Source organism: Aethina tumida, chromosome 7 (assembly GCF_024364675.1).
Source record: "Aethina tumida isolate Nest 87 chromosome 7, icAetTumi1.1, whole genome shotgun sequence".
Classification (NCBI taxonomy): Eukaryota; Metazoa; Arthropoda; class Insecta; order Coleoptera; family Nitidulidae; genus Aethina; species Aethina tumida.
Genome location: NC_065441.1, coordinates 10,472,588 through 10,492,920, shown reverse-complemented (window position 1 = coordinate 10,492,920; position 20,333 = coordinate 10,472,588). Strand labels below are relative to the sequence as shown.

The window sequence follows — 20,333 nt, the reverse complement described above, 5'->3', positions numbered from 1 at the left end:
ATCATTATTTCAATTCTTTGACTATTGAAATATGGAAAGAAATTGTTGTTTAATCATCAAATTTTACAGAAAAATTCTGCGGGTACAGTAGATGATTATACAATATTCTTTTTTCTACCTCATTGCAGTGTTAACAATTTGGAACGTATTTCTCCCACTTCTACTGGTTGGAGTTTTAAAACAATTTTTTTTGACTTTACGCTTATGATGTGCCCTTCTACTCATTGCTTCAATCTTATCCACATAAATATCTTACAAAACATGTCTGTGTAATTATTCTTGAAATTGTGTTTTATCTCACACCTGAAATGTCTATATAATCTATATTATAATTACACAAAAATATAAACAGTATTGTTACAAAATATTTACTCAGTGCATCGTCGTTTTCACAATCATCTTGCCAAGATAAGGAGTACACATTAAATAAATACATGCTGGCTTAATATCATCTTGCCTGAAAATAATGATCATACTGGCATTAACGAGGATTAAGTGGAAAATTGTTCATGAACATACTTTTAAGGTTAAATAACCAGTATTATTATATAGTTGAGATAACAGTTCTATTTAGTAAATTGTAAAATACAATTCACAACAATGTTATCCAAACAACACTAATTCTATATGTGATAAAATATAGCCATAACCAATAACAAAAACAGAATTATCAACATTTCATCGTGCCTTAAACCTATATATAATTCAGCGCTGAGAGGTGAGTACCCAGTAGCTTATTTAAATTTAGTTCCTTTCTCTTGGTCGAAGAATGACGGACTCCGTGCCGAGTGATGTAATCGCGCTCTCGAATAAAGTGGCGTCTAAAATTGGTATCGAAAACCTAGAAATTATTTTACATGGAGGTAACGCCAAAGGAGAAGGATACCTTGGAGAAATTTTATTCATTCAGTTAATAGACAAGAATAATGGAACGAGTCAGCATGTTGTTGTGAAACGTGCATTTACTAAAAAACAAATCAGAGAATTGAATCCAATAAGGGAGGCGTTTTTGAACGAAATTTGTTTTTATCAAGAAATTTTACCGTGTCTGCAACGTTTTCAAATGGAAAATGGCTTAGACAAGTTTAATAATATACCTAATTGTTTATTTACAAGCAAAGAAGACAACAATGAATATTTAGTACTAGAAAACATTAAAAAAGATGGATTCGAACTATTCGATAAAACGAAAATTTTATGCTACGAACACTTGAAGGCAATCTATAAAACCTATGCCTATTTACATGCGACTAGTTTTTTGTATAGAAAATATAAGACGGAAGAATTTGATAAGTTATTTGAGGATTTGTTCGATATGTGTGAAGCGTTTACGAAGGTTGAATACTCAAATGCGATGTGGATGGACATCTTTAAACTGGCAGCTGAGAAACTGATTCCTGGCGAAGACGACGAAGTGATTGCAGCATATGATAAATACGTAAAAAATGGACTCGAAATAACTCGGCGGGCATGGTACTACAAGGGAAAGTACCCCCTCCTTACACACGGGGACTGTTGGAGCAACAACATGATGTTTAAATATGATGTAATTAAGAAATATAATTTTAAAATGCAATTTTTGGTCAAACGCATTTTATTGTTTTAGGATCAAGGGAACGTAGTAGATTTAAAACTTTTGGACTGGCAGCTTGTTAAAACAGGTTCACCGGTTCAAGATCTGTCCTACTGTCTCTATTCTGGAGCATCACTCGACACGTTCGAAAGGCTAGATGATCTCCTCAAGGTATATTATGATAATTTTTCCTCAGTTTTGCGACAGTGTGGTGAAAATCCGGAAGAAGTATATCCCTTTACGACATTAAAAGAAGAATGGAAAAAGCATAGCAAATTTGGTTGGGCCACATCTTTGATGGTGTTGAAAATTAAAACTACCGCACAACAAGATAAAGTTGACTTGGCTGATGTTAGCATTAGTGATAACCAAATAGAAATGGCCAAAAAAATAGTACACGGAACGCCTTGCGAAGAATATGATAGGAGAGTACGGGAACTCTTGTTGCATGTATACAAAATAGGTGGCATGTAGATTGTAATTTTCTTCTTTTATTTGTTTATGTAAATAATAATATTTAAAGATTATTTGCAAACACTTCCTATAAACTCCAGCACATAAATTATTCTTTTGTTGTTTGTCCTTTTTTATATATTTTCGTAGTCCTTTGTCTTTCTAATGTAAAATTTTCTACATACAAAATATGTTCTATAATAAATATATATTTATATATAATTAGAATATTAAGATTATTTTAATTTTATATTTGTTGCGAAAAGGAGTATTATAAAGGTCATTTTAGTTAATTCAAATAAAACGAATATTTTGAAAATAATAGTTTTAATTGCAAAGGCTTTTAACAAAAAAATTACATCTACAGGATGGCATATATTTTATTTAGTAATTGTACTTTAATAATTAGTATTGTCAACATTTTATATTCATTAAATTTTATTTGTTTTTATTATTATTTGGTAATGAGTTCATTAGTAATTATTTTCAACATTGAATCAAATTAATGAAATTGCAAAACCATACAGTTAGTTTATATAAAATAAATTTAAATAAAATTTCCTATTAAGTTAAATAGAGTTTGCTTTGTTTTTACGATGCCTCATTTTACAAAAATAGAATGTTATGTTTGGTCACAGCACCATCCTGTTTTAACTAAAATACATTTCCTACAAAAAGGCTCGTTGTAAACGATAATTTAGCTTTTCCTATTTTTTTACCAACAATAAGAACATAAAATAAATTCACTTAATATATTTATAGGTATTTTAAAAAAATCCTAGTCATATTAATGGTTTTTATGTACAATATTGGCAGTAATATTTATACATATACATTGTTATTTACATTACTGAAAATAATCATCATATTAAAAAATCATCATTTTCTTATGATGATGAACATAATCTATTTATTTAGATTTAAAGCTTTAGGAAGATGATACACAGAATTTAATACCGTCGAGTTATAGCACGTATTAAATTCTAAATTACCTTGATACATATATTATACGGTATGTAAATTCAAATTATAAGTAAGCAGTAATTTTCTAATTTTAAAACTTGTAACGACAAACTTAACTGACATCAATAAAATAAATAATCAACAATATAATTTACCTGACAAAGAATGTATCAAGGTAACATACCTCCAACAAATAAATCTATCATCACTAACAACGTTCTATACAAGATATACACAGGGCTCAGTAACTACTCAGTGGGTTATTGGCAAAAGTTCTCGTCGTCTGTCGCACAAACGGTATGAGGTGGTGCCAAAAACAATTTCCCATTCATACAGGCGCACAATTGGAATATGCTGTTCCGCCGTTTGGACGGAACCTTAGTTTTGCTGATCTTGGCTGTTGGAAGTCGGGGCATAAGGATGAATTTGGACTCCAGTCTGAGTGCTCCTGCTTCCGAGTGAAATGTCATGTTGTCGAAGGATTCGGCGTGGATTTTACCGCCAAGGGATTCCAGTCTTAGGCCTCTTGGTGCATAAATGGATAGTTGTCTCGTGGGAGATGTCAACCTGATAAATAAATATAGTTATGAATTAGTTCATATAAAATGAATTTTTTGACCCATTATTCTTACTTTACATTACCCACTGTACTATAATAATATGGTACTAATTCAAAGCAATAATTTGGTGTTGAATTATAGAAAATTGTATACAGACATTTCAACATTTTTTACGTCCATGAGTATTATGATTTCGTCTAAGATTAAAAAAATCTGGACAATGCTTTTTATGGTTGATCTTTATTTGGATCGTAATACGGAAACTTCAGCCGCAACCTATAATTTGAATGTCGACATCCATACGCCGCAAGAGCATCTGCGGCCAAATATTGCGCTGCCTGCTCCAAGAAGGCAATTCTGGACAACGAATGCAGTCCGTCATAAAATCCCAGTGGAAATTTCAAAAGATTTAATGGTCGCGTAACAGATTGTATACCGGGATAACTATAAATGGCCATAAAATCCACGGAGGAGATAGATTAATATGCAGGGAAAAGTTTTTGATAACAGATGTTATAATGTATAACAGTAACAAATTATTTTGAAACTTTCTTAATGAGATTCATTTTGTTTTACGGCCTCTAAGTTGAGATATGCAATTCCGCTGCAACACAAGATTATGTATGTGCTTTAAATCTAACGTATGTACAAGATATACGTCATTTATGAAATATTCTCCTTTGGTGTCGCCATACTTTTAAAAATATGTATCAAAATTAAAAAATAAATAAATCAAATAACTGTAGTTTGTACCTGAGATCTTGTCCTGGAGGAGCCCTAACAAGGGGGGTTTGTACCGCTTTACGAAATATGGTGCCCCCTTCTCCCATCACTCTCAGATTGTCACTTCCAACGACGACCTCGTCCCTATTCGCTGAGAATAGAACCTGGTTCCTGTCATCAGTGATCTTGAACAGGTTTGACATGCACTCAAACTGATCGTCTGCTGTAAATGAAGTCAGCTTTACAAGTAACAATAACAACATTGATTATTGATTTATTTATGTAGATATTAGGTTCAGTTTTTCGACTTTGAAAAATAGTCTTAGAGAATGTTTAATAATTAATAAAATTATTAATACGTGATTATGAGAAATAAATTTACAATATGTATATATCTTAGATTGATATTTGGTGTTATTATTCAAATTTTAATTTCAGCTCATCATTAATATATCTTATTATATTTTACTATTTTTAAAAATGTGGATTTTTGAAAATTTTAGTGTTTACTGCATATAACTTAATCAAATGGATAGACAGAACAATTGAAAAAAAAAAAACAATTAACTTAGTTGAATATTAGTTTTAGTTATTTCTTAAAAGTATATATTTATCATTTAATACCACATTTTATGTTATAATAATGCAATTGGGTATATTGCGTGCTGCCTAAAATTGCAGTGATTGTATGCAATGCTTATGGTTTTATATTAAGGTCACGTTTCAGACTTGTCTTAAATTTAAAGTCACAACAATCTAAATCGTGCACCACGGTTGTTATGTTTTGCGGGTCTAAATTTAAGCACCAATTCTACTTAATAGCCAAACATTCCACCAAAATCTTATTCCACCTGACAACAGATATATCCTTAATGCCTAAGCCGGATCGAACAACGATTTTTGTTTGATCTGGAACAATTTCGGTGCCGAACCCCAGCCGTAAATTAGACGATAATCTGGTCCACTTACCTAATTTAATCCAACTGCTGGACTTGCCCTTCTCATTCCTGGCCCGCAACGTGAAGTTCCTCGTCGATTCAAACACGATGGGCTGTCCCGTTCTTGATCGTATCGACGATACAATTAGATTACCCAATATGTACGCCTTTCCGTCCAATTTTAAGCCGCCGGACACTATTTTCAGCTGGCCCATTCCAACCTGCAATTCGCGATTATCTAAATTATAAATTTACTCGAAGTTCTGCATTAGTAATAATGTCCATTACAAATTATTTTGAATAATTATATTGGATGAATAAGAAATATTAATTCATATTAATGTTTTTTTAACGTTTTTAATGTAATTAAAATCTCAAAAAACAGTAATATTTAAAAATTTTTGTATATTAAATAAACGTCACATAATTGAAGTGACCAGTTTTTGGGTAGATACATAATTATTTCATAATTGCATAATAAAGAAAATTTGGATTTCCCTTGTAAAGTAGGTACTTGGATGTGAAGCACGGCATTAGGAGAAACATAACTTTTCCAATTAATGTGGCTTATTTCCAGTACTGATAACCGGTTTCGCGCAGGAAACTAATTTCATTAATCTTAAAATTTGCGACTTCTTTGCAAAGTCTTTTCTTGTATCCGCCCACCGAACGCCGAGGAACATAAAGAAATTAATTAGCTAAATAATTTTCCGACCACTCCATTAATTAAATTATCAGCACTGGTTATCAAATCCCATTATTGTCCTTCTTAAAAAAAAAAAACACATAATGAATATAATTATTTTGACATTAACGAGATACTGTCTCAATTCAATTGTTGCGACTTCGTTCGGTGGGTTTTTAATTAGGGAGTTTCGTTTTTAGAATTCTCCTCGTTTAATATCGTTATTTTAAAAACCCGAGGGCATAATTACTAAAGTTAAATGTATACGGCTAACCAGACGAGATCGTTGGAAAAATAACTTTCGAAATCGGAGTCTGTCGTGGCATGCATCTTATACTTTTTTTGTACTTTTTAACCAACTACTTGTAAATGCACATATGTAAATGTTCAAACAAAATTTTTGACTCTCTATAAGGATGGATTTAATAAAATTATAAATATGTACGAAGATTGAAAATTATAACTTTCACAAAACTCACGTATCCAAATCAATGCAACTTGCTTTACTTTTAACAAAATTAAACTATAAAACTATTATCGAATATTTATAAATTGTTTGTATAAAAAAATTATTGTTTATAATTTTTCAAATAAAAATCAGTAAATATTCTAAAAACGTAAAATTAAATATCTTCATAAAATGAATATTTTGTATTTAATTAATTATTGTTTTGTTTTATTGATATGGACAAGTCTGTTGTTTAAAATTTATTTTTTTATAATGAATGTATTATTTATAAGTGAGATTTCATTAAAATATAAATATTATCAATTATAATTTTGAATTATTTTGTAATTATAAGCTTTATCTAATAATACTTACGGAAGAAAACTGCATTACTTTCATAAACCACAGTGTTAGTCCCAAATTGATTCCCACTAATAATATTATAACTAACATTAGCATATATAAACATTTTTTCCTCCATCCATACAGCGATATTACGTTACTCTGGAAACTATCTAAATCAGTTCTGTTTCCGGCTGTTGTTCCCGATGTTGAAGGCTCCGTAAGAATTTTTTTCATCCTAAAATAGAAAATAAATCAGAAACAAATTCTTTTGCATCTCATCCAATTATCTGTGACATTGTTGTGTTAAAAATATCAAAATCCAGTTTTAACTCAACGACAAACAAACAATCGAAAAAGGAATACAATGAATAAGAGAAAGAAGCATATCTTCTTACTGTAGAAATTCAATTACCGGGATTCCGTGTCCGTTATTTTGATTGAAAAGGAAAAACAAACAATGGCTAGGAGCGGATTAAGGGGGTACAACTCTAATGGTTCCAGAGTCAATATTTGCACAGGCGGAAAAATACCGCGTCCAAGTGACTGCCATTACATTAAAATATTCATGTTCGTGTCATCGGTCGAGACCGGCTGGATACAAAGTGTTTATTCCGGTAAATTTTAATATGACACGACCGTAATGGACTTGGCAGTCGCACGTGCTTCGGCCTCATCTTTTGGCGCTGCATGAACTGGCCGAACTCAATCAATTCCGTTTCTGTTTGCTTTTTCGGAGAAATTATCACGTTTTCTTCGAGTTTATGACAGGAAAATAAAACATAACTTTTGCTAATTTTCGATGTAGCGACAGCCAGAAAAGTTTCACATTTCTTTTGAATAACATACATAAATCGTATATAAAATACACATTTTTGATTCTTTTATTGGTTGAAAATGGTACAAAGCATAAATGTCCAACTGAAGGCTTTATTCATTAAATTTGATTGCACAATTTTTTTCAATCGAACTAGAACAAAACAATGTAAACTGTTATCAATCTAACTAAATTTTGCCATAAAGTTGATATGAGCAAATTGGCTCGTACATATGGGCACTATTAAATATCGTTTGAAACATATTTTTATTTTTCATTTAATATTGTTTTTTTTACTGGCTAAAATCAAGTGAGTTATAAACAATTTATTTTTGTATTAGTTATGAATAATTTATTGAGACTTGATAATGTTAGATAAATTAAAAAAATAATAATTAATGTTTGTTAGTAAAATATTCTAAATTCTTGCATTACTCCCGAATTGTTGAAAATGTTTATAATATTTATAAGGTGAGATGGATGACTTCACTTTTTATTCTGATGAATATATAATATAGGGATTTTTGTACGTTCAATTTAAAATTTTGGCGGATGCGCAAATAATGTTTTTCAAGTTGAAAAGAAATATTGATTCTAGAAATGTAAATGCTCAAATTTTAAAATAATATTAAGAAATAGTTAAAAAATAATATTCAATTTTTTGGCTGGTGAGAGAATTCACCGCTAATTTTCAAATTAAATATTTTTAATTCAATCACATACAATTTTTTTCTGTATGTTTTAATTATGACTTATTAAATAATAATAATTAAAACAATTAATTTTTAATTTTAGAAGGACCAAATTATCCACATAAAATTTAAATAAATTCTGTTTATTAGTAATGATTTATTACTAATTGTTAATTTGACAATTTGTTGCGGATGTAAAAGTAATTCTATTTTAATTAAACCATAAAATATCACAAACTGTTTACCGCATCTCGAGTTGCGTTCGTGCGAAATCTCCGCATCCTAAAATCACAAAGTAAAGTTGTTTAGTGAGCGGCCGAGTGATAATTTAGTGTCTATTTTATAACATCATTAAAGGTTTACGTTTCGGCCACGGAGTTGGGGGCAGCGGAGACGAGACGGCAGACGCGATAAAGCCCCGTTCCGGAATTTATCGCAGGTTAAGTGAAATATGACCCACGGAGTGGCAAAGAGAATGGCCAGGTCCAGAGACACTTGACACAGGACTAATAGTTGAACACCGGTGCGAAGTACGAGGACGGGTCTCGGCACTTTGTCACATCCTACATCGCACTATGATTGGAACACATTTTTTATTTGTTTAAAATGTCTCTCACTGTTATTAATGTCTAATAATGGTTTGTGATTAGTACTAAAATTGTAGTTAAATAAAATAGAACATTTAAAATCATAATAAAAATAATATTAACACACTATAAGCGGGTCGGGTAAAAATACCCGCCTCGAGAACTGTTGATTATTAGCAGGCCGGGTAATTTTTACCTTTTTGAATGTACTTACTTTAAAAACGGGGTGAGATAATTTTACTCTATTGGTTTACATACGGAACTGAAAGAATTATCTCTTATTTTTTGTTATCATTCAACAAGTTAATTTGGACTATTTTGCTACCCGCCTATAGTGTGTTAAGAAAGGCCATGAGACGATAAATATACCGAATCGGCCCCAGAAAGAGATCGGGCTCATAATTTCAGGGAATCTTAGTACTAATAATATACTTCGATAGTGCGAGTTTCAGGTCTTTATCTATAACCGCTTCTGAGTAAATCGATAATACTGAAAATTCGGAAAAATTAATTTTCTCAGCGCTGTGTGAATCGATTGATCTAGATGCCGGATATGTTTTGGGGGACGATGGTAGCTTTTATGAAAAAAATGAAAGCAATTATCGGTTCACAAGGACCTTAAAAAAAATAAGTTTATTTTCTTAATTTCAATTTTTAACCATCTTACGATTACGACACAATTATGAAACTATTTTTTTTTGAATTCCTCGTCCAATTCCAATGAATATATGAGCTTTTGGAATTTTTAAAAACGGTACGTCATATTGAAAAAAAATAAAATCCATTTTTTGCTCAAAATAATTTTAATAATTTTACTCTTGAACTGATATGATATGGAACTTATTTGATTACTGAGCTGTGAACACAACAGAAAAAATTTGATACACTCATATCAATTTTTTTTATTTAATCTACTTAATTACTATTATAAACTTTATTAATCACTGAAATAATAAAATCAGTATACATTACTATTGTATCGATATTTAATTAATTTAACGACCATAAGATGGAACTGTAATTCAAAACAGGTAATACTGTTTTTTTTTTCTTTATCTGTAGATAACCTTAAAATTATTGACTGTTAACATTCCAAAGAAGCATTGGCTGTATTTTTATCTATATTTAATAATTATTTTTATTTGACTATATTATTATTTAAGTGAAAATATGTCAACATCTAAAACTAATAATTCCAAGTGTTGCATTTGTTCAAAATTTTTAAAAAAACACCCGGTACTCCAAAATGTATAAAATCTGATGAAGATGCTGAAGAGTTCTCAGCTGTCCATTTGCAGTCGGTGACGTTATGTGTTCTAATTGTCGTGTTAAAAAATATAAGAAAACGAAACTTGAAGATGAGGATCAGGAAACATCGGTGGAAGCTGAGTCAAGCACTGATGATTCATCATTCAATTTAGATGTTGTATGTGATGATGATACAGAAGAATGTTCAAATTAAGAGAACTGTTGCAACTCAGATATTGTTGTGTATGTTCTGTTTCTAATCCAAATCTAGTAGTTGTTCCACAAGATGCCCGTATGCATTGCTTTATTAAAAAAAGAATATCGATGATAAAAATATTAAATAAAAAAAAATATTTTGATATGAGTGCATCTGATTTTTTCTGTTGTTTTCACTAGCTCAGTAATCAAGCAAGTTCCGTATCATATCAGTTCAAGAGTAAAATTATTAAAAAACCCGATTTTCGAGTAAAAAAATGGATTTTATTTTTTTTTCAATATGGCGTACCGTTTTTAAAAATTCCAAAATCTCATATATTCATCGGAAATTGGACGAGGAATTCAAAAAAAATAGTTTCATAATTGTGTCGCAATCGTAAGATGGTTAAAAATTGAAATTAAGAAAATAAACTTATTTTTTTTAAGGCCCCTGTGAACCGATATTGCTTTCATTTTCTTCCGAAAGGCTACCATCGTCCCCCAAAACATATCCGGCATCTAGATGAATCGATTCACACAGCGCTGAGAAAATTAATTTTTCCGAATTTTCAGTATTTTCGATTTACTCAGAAGCGGTTATAGATAAAGACCTGAAACTCGCACTATCGAAGTATCTTATTAGTACTAAGATTCCCTGAAATTATGAACCCGATCTCTTTCTGGGGCCGATTCGGTATGTTTATCGTCTCATAGCCTTTCAATAAAATACTCGTAGAAGTTGATTATGTTTCTTTATTACTAAGAGGACTCGAAAAATAAACTTTACAAATCTTTTATAACTATATACAATTTTGTTATTTAATAAATAATTTTCTAACATAGTTAAATTGATTTGTATGAAATTTGATCATTTTTATTATTAGGTCACAAAAACCACTAAACTCAAGTGTTTACTTAAGAGTTCTTTTATTTCCTGTTCGAAGCATCGTGCGACATGAAGTGTCGCCACTTTCGTGGACCAGACTGTGATCGGATGTCAACACGGAGATCAGTCAGGATTTCATAGTCCGGAACGCGTTCATCGATAATTTCATTTAACATCTTCTGACGCGTACTAATCTCCCTCCTTTATTTCGATCTCCCATTGCCAGTAGCTATTCACGGCGGGCATTTGTTCTGCCTCTGCCGAGTTATGTTTGGACATTTCTCAAACTTCGTGTTCACAGATATCCACTTAAGATTTAATATATTAGTCTCTACCTTGTCTATAAATACTTGCTATCTATAACATGAGGATCCATTCTTCAGGGTTTAATTTCAAATATATAATAGATAGTAGGTGAAAAAGGTAGATAGTTTCTATATTTTCAATTATTTTTTATTATACAGCTTAAATAGTAAATTTTAATGTTATTATTTAAGTTCTGAAATTAGAACAATTTGAAAATATAAGTAGGTAATCATTAAATTTAATATTTATTAAAAATTATTTATTAAAATATGTGTCAAATTATTATATTACAATTATTAGCATAAAAATTAAATTATTGAAATTATTAAAGATTGAAGAATACAATTCAAATTTCATTATTTTGATTAATTTAATAATTTAAAAAAATGTGTTTTAAAATCTATTAACTTCGTTATAAATAGAGAAAGAAAAATCAATAGAAATGTTAACTTTCAATATATAATGTAATATAATTATTCTTATAATTTTTGTTTTACTAATTTAAAAAATTTTTTATGGTACAGTTTTTATTAAGAAATATTGAAACATCTAAAAGAATATAATTTTTACATATTTTACAACTCGGCAGTTGGTATTATCTTACTTACAGACGAAAATATATAATTATTAATTTGGACAGTATTTTCAAGTTAGTTAATATAAAAAGTGTTCAAAAAGTAGTTCGATATTTTTAAAAAATTATGTAGTTGTCCAGTTTTAGCTAATTTGAATGTTTTGCGCATAATATTAATTTTTAAATAAATAATAAACTAAAATTATTTTTATTATTATTTATTATTTTAATTTAATTAATTTAATTAATCGTAAATCATGGAGTTATTACAATGTTTAAAATGTATTAATAGTCTGAGTGGTCGTTGTTCATTCAAATAACAGTTCTCCACCTTAAAAATTGTATTGATTAGTATGTATAGTGTAAATATATAGTGTTATTTTGTCCAGTGAAAATAATTGGATTAGCGAAAGATTCGGTGAATGTTACCATTTTTTTTTTAGATTGCATTACGCGTATTGTTTTAACCCAAAGCCAGATGAAAGGCCAGACAGACCGCTGCCAATATGAATTATAGGAAAAATAAGCACGTAAAAAGGGCAGTGCGAGTTCGAGAACGACACGGTTTTAGTATAATTTAATTTGTAGTCGGCAGTCCACAGGTTGGCGTGTCCGGAGAGCCTTTGCCCTGCAAATCCCCAAAGCCAATATTTAACTCGAAGCCAATTGCGAAATATATTTCTCAATGTTTTTCCTCTGCGATTCCAGTTTGACCGATAACCCTGGCCGGGGGCCCCGTCACCTTTGGGAAATCTGCCGATCACAAAAGAGGCCGCTAACGCTCACAGCGATCGCTCCAAATTACTCACATAATACTCTCTCCGATGCTCGTTTTATTTCTTACAAATCGTGCTTGTGTCGTTGTTGTCGACGGTCTTTTTATATCAACCAGAAACACACGTAAGGGTCCACCGACCGTCATAGATTGATTACTCTCTATTTGATACTAAGTGGCCTCTGTCTCCGGATACACAAATTGTTGATCCGTTTATTTTGCCAAGCTTGTGCTTTGCTCCACTTCTCTTCTTATTCAAGATATATTTTTATTAAAAGTAAATATTTAATTCTATATAAACCTTCTTTTAAAATCAATTCGAAGTCGTGGAGTTTTTTCTCTTCCAAACAGAGTTTAATAAAAAATGTATTCTCAAAATAAATAATTAAACATGTTAAATGCACCTTTATTTGGTAAATTAGAAAGGGAAGTTCTATTTTATTTTAAATTTTAGAAACTTTAAAATATTTTATTAAACGGAAGAGTAAAATAGTTTCCATATTTTATAATTTATTAATTTCCTACATTATATATTAAAAAAGCAATATAGATAAATTAATTGTGAATCACGTGTAAATACACGAAATATAATGGATCAATTTTATGTAAATATTTATTTGTTTTTAATAGACCGTATTAACTTGAATCGAGATAACAAAAATGCAAACACCACACATTTTAATCACTCTGCCTGTACACGCAGATATAGATACCTATCCCCGTGACCATTCCAAATAAAAAACTGCCAAAATCGAATTTTACTCGCCCCGTAAACCATTTATATTTATTTAAATAAACAGTTCAGCGCTTGTATTTTTTAAAAAAAGCTTCAACTGCGAATTGGAAAAATTCGTTAAAAATCGACTGGACCATTAAATAAATCACGGCCTATGTTTACAGTTGTTGAATTAGTTCTAGCGGACGCATTTATTTTACACAATCAATTTGAATAAGTTGTAAAACATCCAAAATGACCAGCTTTAATGAAAATGTCGTCGTGCCATTTATTATTGTTTATTGTACGAATTTAGAACATACTTTTTTAAGATTAAAAAGGCAGTATTGTGTACTAGTACATACTACATGTATTAAAACATAAATTGGGGATAGAACCTTAAACTGTAAAGTTGTCACTTCCGTGTTTATACGTAAAACGTAAAACTAAATGGGCTTTTTTAAAAGGCAATTGGTATATAAAAGTCGTACATTGTTAGTTTTATAAGACGACAGTCATCTAGCACAATATAAAATTTATGTTTTGTAAAATCCTCATGGTGATCTACAGAACAACCTATCTGAAATGAATATCGTTTGGATTGAATTTTTTTGTAAAAGCCACGGATCAAATAGAGCTCATATATCGAATGTTATTTGATACACTACCGTATTAACAGGGTTTTTATCAAACAGGGTTTTATCAAACTGAATATAATATTATCATTACGTCATTTTCTATTTTTACCATTACTATTATTGAAACCTTTGCATAAAACTGTATTGAACCAAAAATTATTATTCATTTATTTAATATTATGTATTATTACTAAAGGTTATTTGAATCATTAATATGCAAAAAATATTTCCACTGAAAAATCTTTATTTCACAATGTATATCTTAAATTTAAGTAAATAGTACATTTTCTTTGTTCTTTGAAATATACTGATTCGGGCATATTAGTACAACAGGTTCAAATAAAAATTTGAATTTTATATGGGGTATTCAAACTCAAAATCTGGGTTCAAATTTCATTTTGGTACAAATTCTACAAAATTTCGAATAGGTTAGGATGGTCCAGTAAACGTCTGTCGAGAATGTTCTATATATTCAGATTTAGAGTGACCAAATCTGAATCAATGAAAATTATGCTATTTCACTTAGCAGTACAGACAGATACTGATAGTAAAAATCAAATATTTTATTCAGTCGTTTTAAAAACTGATTACTTATTAAAGTTCTATTATTTCGTTCAGTAATTCAGAAAATTAATTCTTAATTAGTAAAATTCAACTGATTCAATACGGTAGAAAATAGAATCAGTAGAAAAAATATTATTACTAGTTGAAAAATATTTGTAATGTTGCATTAAACTACAGTAATTGAAAATAAATTACGTTACATATATTCGATATAAATTCGTAAAGTCTTGAGATATATGTCACGTGAATGTTTCATTGTTTCGGACCGGAGTCCCGTGCATTAGCATAAAGAGGAAGCCGCACGGGTCTCCTTTTGTACACGGCCTACAGGAACCAATTAGTGAACCGTCCGACCTGTGGCTATGCATATCCACTCTCCGTAAACAGTGGCGGAAGGATGTCCTACAACACTAGATAAAACATTGTTCCTCCGACTAAATAACCCTCGTATCTCGTCCTGTCTCGACTTTGCGTATCGTACACGACATTGGTGTTAGACGCGGCATGTTTTTAGGGTCAAAAACGGTCAATTAATTGTGACAGTTTGACACCTTATTAAGATATTACGATTTTGTGTATGTTTTTGTGATGTATTAGAAAATATTGGAGAACAGAAAGAGTGAGAAAATATTAGATTACTTATTCTATTGGTACTTTCGGTACTTATGTTGTTAAATTTATAACCTTAAATAAAACAGATAATTTCAATTCTAAATAAACGTTTTTCCTATAAATGCATCTTCATATTTATGAGTGTTCCGCCATTACATATTTTACAATGCTAATAAAGACATTCCATTAAGCATTTTATGTTTTACAAACATTTTAATACCTGAATCTATACACATCTCACGTACTATTTTATTTTGTAAATACATTTCAGTTACGAGATTCAAGAACACTACTGCAAATACAGAATTATGATTATCCTCGGTTTTTTCAACTTGTTTAAAAATTCTTGTTTAATTTTAAAAATATGACTTGCTTTATTCTATACTGAGTTAATAGAAATGTGCACATTAACTTTTTTAAAATAAGCAAATATATATTATTTTATATTAGCTTTATAGGGTTTTAGTCCAGAACCTGGGTTAGGCCCAACTAATTTTGTTCTTAATTTATGTGAAATACATATGTAACACATCGTTCAATAAGTCCCGAGACTAACAACGAAAACAACATTTTTGATCAAAATTCATTTTTATTCATCAATATAATCTTCTTTTAGAGTGATACAATCGTTCCAACGCCTTTCCAACATCTCTATACCATGTTTATAAAAGGATTCATCCTTTGCTTCAAAATAGGATTCAATTTCGGCAATGACCTCCTCATTCGAGCCAAATTTTTTTCCATGGAGCATTTTTTTGAGATCAGCAAAGAGCCAGTAGTCGCTGGGGGCTAAATCTGGCGAATACGGGGGGTGGGGAAGCAAATCAAAGCCCAACTCGTTCAATTATGCCTTTGTGGATTATGGACTTGTGGCTTGTTGTTTTGTTCCATTGAAAGCAATAGCGGCACCCACTTGGAAAAAACCTTTTTCATGCTCAATTATTCATGAAGGATTGTAAATACGCTTCCAGATGATATCAGTGTCATTTCTGCAATCTCACGGACCTTCACTTTGCGATTTTTCATTATGATTTTTAACACTTCACTCACATTTTCCTGTGTAACGGCTTCCAATGGCCTACCCGAACGTTCCGCATTGTTTGTGTCCGTACGACCACGTTTAAACTCAGCATACCACCGACGAATCTTTGTTTTGGATGGAGAGGAGTCCGGGTAATGTTTTCCAAACCATTGCTGGGCTTCTACGGTGTTTTTACCCATTAACGTGTTTTATCAACACGCGAAACTCGCTTTTCTCTATTTTTCAAACAAATTACAAAGTGACTTTACTCTAACCTCGATAACTCGGCTGTTTGTGGTTCGATCGACGTGAAATTTTTACACGTTTCATGTAAAGGTTCGTACTCTAGGGAAACGTGGCCAGTTTGGTACTACTAGGACCATTTTTGGGTTAGTCTCGGGACTTATTGAATGATGTGTTACAACATTTTTATTTTAAAATTTATTGCGTGTTACTTGTGTTGATTTAAGCTGAATTTTGAATTCGTAAAACTGATTTGTATAATTTATACCTCTTGAATGCAAACCCAAAAAATATTTTAAATACGATAAAAGAATAAATAAATAAATGAATATTATGTTTGGAAACCCAATCACACTTAAAAATGTGCTTTTTCCGGATATAATATAATTCTATTAAATATATTTTTAGGGATATTATATTTTAAATGGCAAGTCAGATCGAATGATTCAATGACTTAATCACACACACGCAACGTTCGCATTGCTTGAAGCTTAATTGCAAATTTGGGTCTAAATAATTTTATAAAATTATGATAAGGATCTGCGGCGCAACGGTTGCCGTAATGTATGTGAGGCCGTTAACAATGTATCTTCCTAGCACAAACTATTATTAATCTTTCTGTCTCTGTCGTATGTAATGCACGGCAGCGGGGATTCCCAGCGGAGTGGGGCGAATTTAGCATCTCGCAGCGACGATATTTCAAAGTCCAAAACACTTTGCTCAGCACGTAAACGGCTCGCGCCTTTTCGCCTTCAAGAAAGCCGGTTTTCTACGGATGGATCGCACCGGAATAAACAATATTGTATTCATAAGAAAAATGTGTAATTCATTCTGCTTTTTTCTGCGACGAGTGGCAAGCGCCGCAAACGTATTGCCGCAATTTAAATATTCATATGTTTGAGGTTGAGGAATTGTATTCCGGTTTTCGTTTTGTGTACTCGTGCAATTTCTGTATGAAATATTGTGTATTTTATAGGATCTTTTCAATTGGACACACAATGTAGATAAAACCTAATTTCTATTGATTATTATTTCGAAAGTATTATGGGATCTTATATAAATATGTACTAAATATATTTCTTACTTTTTAATAGATTTTCATACATATTGTTTGTGTTATACATATACGTCAAAAAATATATAATTTAAGATACACAAATTACATATTTTTCAAAAGCTTTATTTACATCGTCTGATTTGGAAATAACAGTACCAGCCAATACTTTTGCCATGTACTTTTTAATCAAGAAAATTGGATAAAACTCACAATTAGTTTAATTTTTGTGACAAGGATAGTTTAATATTTAGATACCATATACTTGTTAAATTATTACAATTTGTGTATTATATTATCTATATACTCATATTAAAATGCTAAAATGAACAGGAAAGGGGACTAATTTAATTTTAAATTTGAATGATATAATTTATTTAACAACTTGATCCAATTTATGACAATAAAATAATGTTTATTCATTTTTATTCATTAATTTTAAATTGGGTTATCCATTACAATCATTCAATACTGCTAAATTAATTTATGTTAGTAATAATTTATACCAGTTTTCAGCTCGTCTATTATTACTCCAACACAAAATTAACTTGTTTGATTACTGGTTATTAAACGAGGCAAACGTTAATATATTGAAAGTGCGACTTCTTAAATTGCCTTTGACCGAAGTAAAATTACTGAACAAACATACTTCCGAATGATTACCATTAAGTCATTTGTTTCCTGTAAATACTAATTATTATCGTAATGTCTTACCTCATTGTGTTTACTTTATCAGCCGCAGTTCTGGCCTGAAAACAAATAAAAAGTTAATGATAGTTTCAATATGATAAATTGATTACAATCTAATATTAAATTATATACAATTTTGTCCTGTGGTGGAATTAAGGAACATATAATTACTAAAAATTGAATTTAAAAGGCCGCAGGCGTGTCTTATATTTCATTAAAATTGCAGCACATGAATATTCTCGAATTAAAACAAGTTTTTAATTAGTGGCTCATTTCGACTACATATATGTTTTCATTTAGAAATGTGAATTTTGAAAGTTGTGTAAATGCGAATCCAGTAACTCATGCGCATAAAAAAAACAGTACGCTATCATAAAATGTATTTAAATAAGAAACTATATGGTTTATTTATTTTAACTTAAATTGAAATGTTAAATATAAAAGCATTGAATTCCATTGGTACATTTCAAAAGAAAAGGCGGAAAATGGAATCTGTTAATTTTAATCAGTTTATTTAAATAGTTTCTAATTTTACTATAGACCAAATATAAAATATAAGTAAAATATTTAAAAAAATTGTATTAATTATAGATAAAATATTTATTATGTTAAGATTCAAAATATATAATTAACATATTTTACATCTCCAAAACGCAAAAAGTCATAAATTATGTTACTACAAACTTGTTTATTTATGTATGATTACATTTTAAAATAAACCGAGATGCCAAAAATAATTATTTTATCACATAATGCATACCTCATAATTATCATTGTTCCTTGTTAAATTCAACTTCAAAACACTGCACTAAATGTATGCCTAATACATATTACCACAAACACAATATACTGGCACGGGATTGCATTTCACAATATAGGTTGTGGGCTATTATAATCGTGAAAATTAACTGAGAGGAGTTCCCGTTTTTCAGAAACGTTCGACTGTGTCTCCACTTGATACCTATTAATAGAACACTTGGTATATTTTTTGGTTTAATGTGCTGTGAACTGTTGACCAACTTTACTAGTAACGCCTACACGATCGGATTTATCATCTTGACGTAATCCACCTGATCATTTAGTGATTGATTTTATGGTCATCAATAAATCATTACAGTCTTTCATCTATTTAAAGTAACTTTATAAATTAGTGTATCACAGTTTATCGCGAATTCGTACCTGAATTTATTTAGGACCGTTACAGTAACGGCATTAATGCAACGATCAATACATAACATAACTTTAATAAACAAATAAAAAGCTCGTGATATATCAAATATAGATTGACTGGTTTTTAAAAGCCGTTTCGTGCATATTAAGTATTGACATGTCTAAATAATTATCAGGGTGCACGTTTTACTTCAAATCAAAAATATCGAGTTTTCATTTAAAATAGTCTGCGGACATTTGAATTTTACCGATTCATTGTCAATCTATTTAAATTCATCATTGATTGATATGTAAACATTATTTTACTAGGGTATTTTAACGAATGACTTTGCAGAGAAAATCGTTTGCCGCAACGCAATTCGCAAAAGACGTTGTTCTAGATAATTACGAACACTATATAAATTGTGTTATTATAATCATAGTTTTCCAAGTGATTTAATGGTTTCGAACACGTAACTGTATTTCTATATTCATTTCCCCATTATTACACCAATAATTTGCGATTCCTAGATATAAATCTACATTACGAACCATTCAAGTAACGCTGTAATATCCATCAAAATATATTATAATACATTGAGTATTTTTATCTAATTTACTATAAAGATCTAAGATATATATGTTACGATACTTTTAGATACATTAATCTCTAATAGGTTTCGTACGACCTTTTTAACTAATAATTGGTTAATCGATATTCCATTATTGGTACAACGAAAATTGAGGTGTTTTGTGGGGGATGATGTAACAAACTAATAATGCATAAAAGAAAAATTAAATTTTTGTTTATTTCGAAATAAGTTCATTTACTATAAAAAATAAGTTAAACATTTTTAGAGGAAATGTAATTATAAAAAAATA

General features: G+C 30.2%; 2 protein-coding genes across 3 annotated transcripts; one reads left to right on the top strand and one right to left on the bottom strand.

Annotated features, from left to right (window-relative positions):
* Positions 1–671: 671 nt before the first annotated feature.
* LOC109595860 (uncharacterized) lies at positions 672–2,135 on the top strand. Its single transcript, XM_020011285.2, has 3 exons — positions 672–718; positions 769–1,546; positions 1,607–2,135. Exons 2-3 carry the CDS (start codon positions 770–772, stop codon positions 2,045–2,047), a joined length of 1,218 nt encoding a protein of 405 aa, XP_019866844.2. The 5' UTR covers positions 672–718; position 769; the 3' UTR covers positions 2,048–2,135.
* A 627-nt stretch (positions 2,136–2,762) lies between these two features.
* Positions 2,763–19,219, bottom strand: LOC109595853 (gamma-sarcoglycan). 2 transcript variants are annotated; one of them, XM_020011280.2, is made up of 6 exons: positions 19,063–19,219; positions 18,327–18,361; positions 6,719–6,923; positions 5,242–5,431; positions 4,303–4,495; positions 2,763–3,556 (listed from the first exon to the last, which is right to left on the bottom strand). In XM_020011280.2, the coding sequence occupies exons 2-6, from the start codon at positions 18,329–18,331 to the stop codon at positions 3,250–3,252; spliced, it is 900 nt and encodes a 299-aa protein (XP_019866839.2). In that variant the 5' UTR covers positions 18,332–18,361; positions 19,063–19,219; the 3' UTR covers positions 2,763–3,249. The 2 variants fall into 2 exon arrangements, with proteins under 2 accessions (XP_019866839.2, XP_049826108.1); XM_049970151.1 differs by having other exon boundaries at positions 4,303–4,492.
* Positions 19,220–20,333: the final 1,114 nt, after the last annotated feature.

Excerpts from the sequence above, each read along its gene's own strand:
- LOC109595853 (XM_020011280.2), bottom strand. Across the intron at positions 4,496-5,241 it reads CAGCAGTTGGATTAAATTAG|CAGACGATCAGTTTGAGTGC; the intron begins GTAAGTGGACCA and ends CTTCATTTACAG. Across the intron at positions 3,557-4,302 it reads CCTCCAGGACAAGATCTCAG|GTTGACATCTCCCACGAGAC; the intron begins GTACAAACTACA and ends TTTATTTATCAG.
- LOC109595860 (XM_020011285.2), top strand. The coding sequence starts at position 770 with ATGACGGACTCCGTGCCGAGTGATGTAATCGCGCTCTCGAATAAAGTG. Across the intron at positions 1,547-1,606 it reads ACATGATGTTTAAATATGAT|GATCAAGGGAACGTAGTAGA; the intron begins GTAATTAAGAAA and ends TTATTGTTTTAG.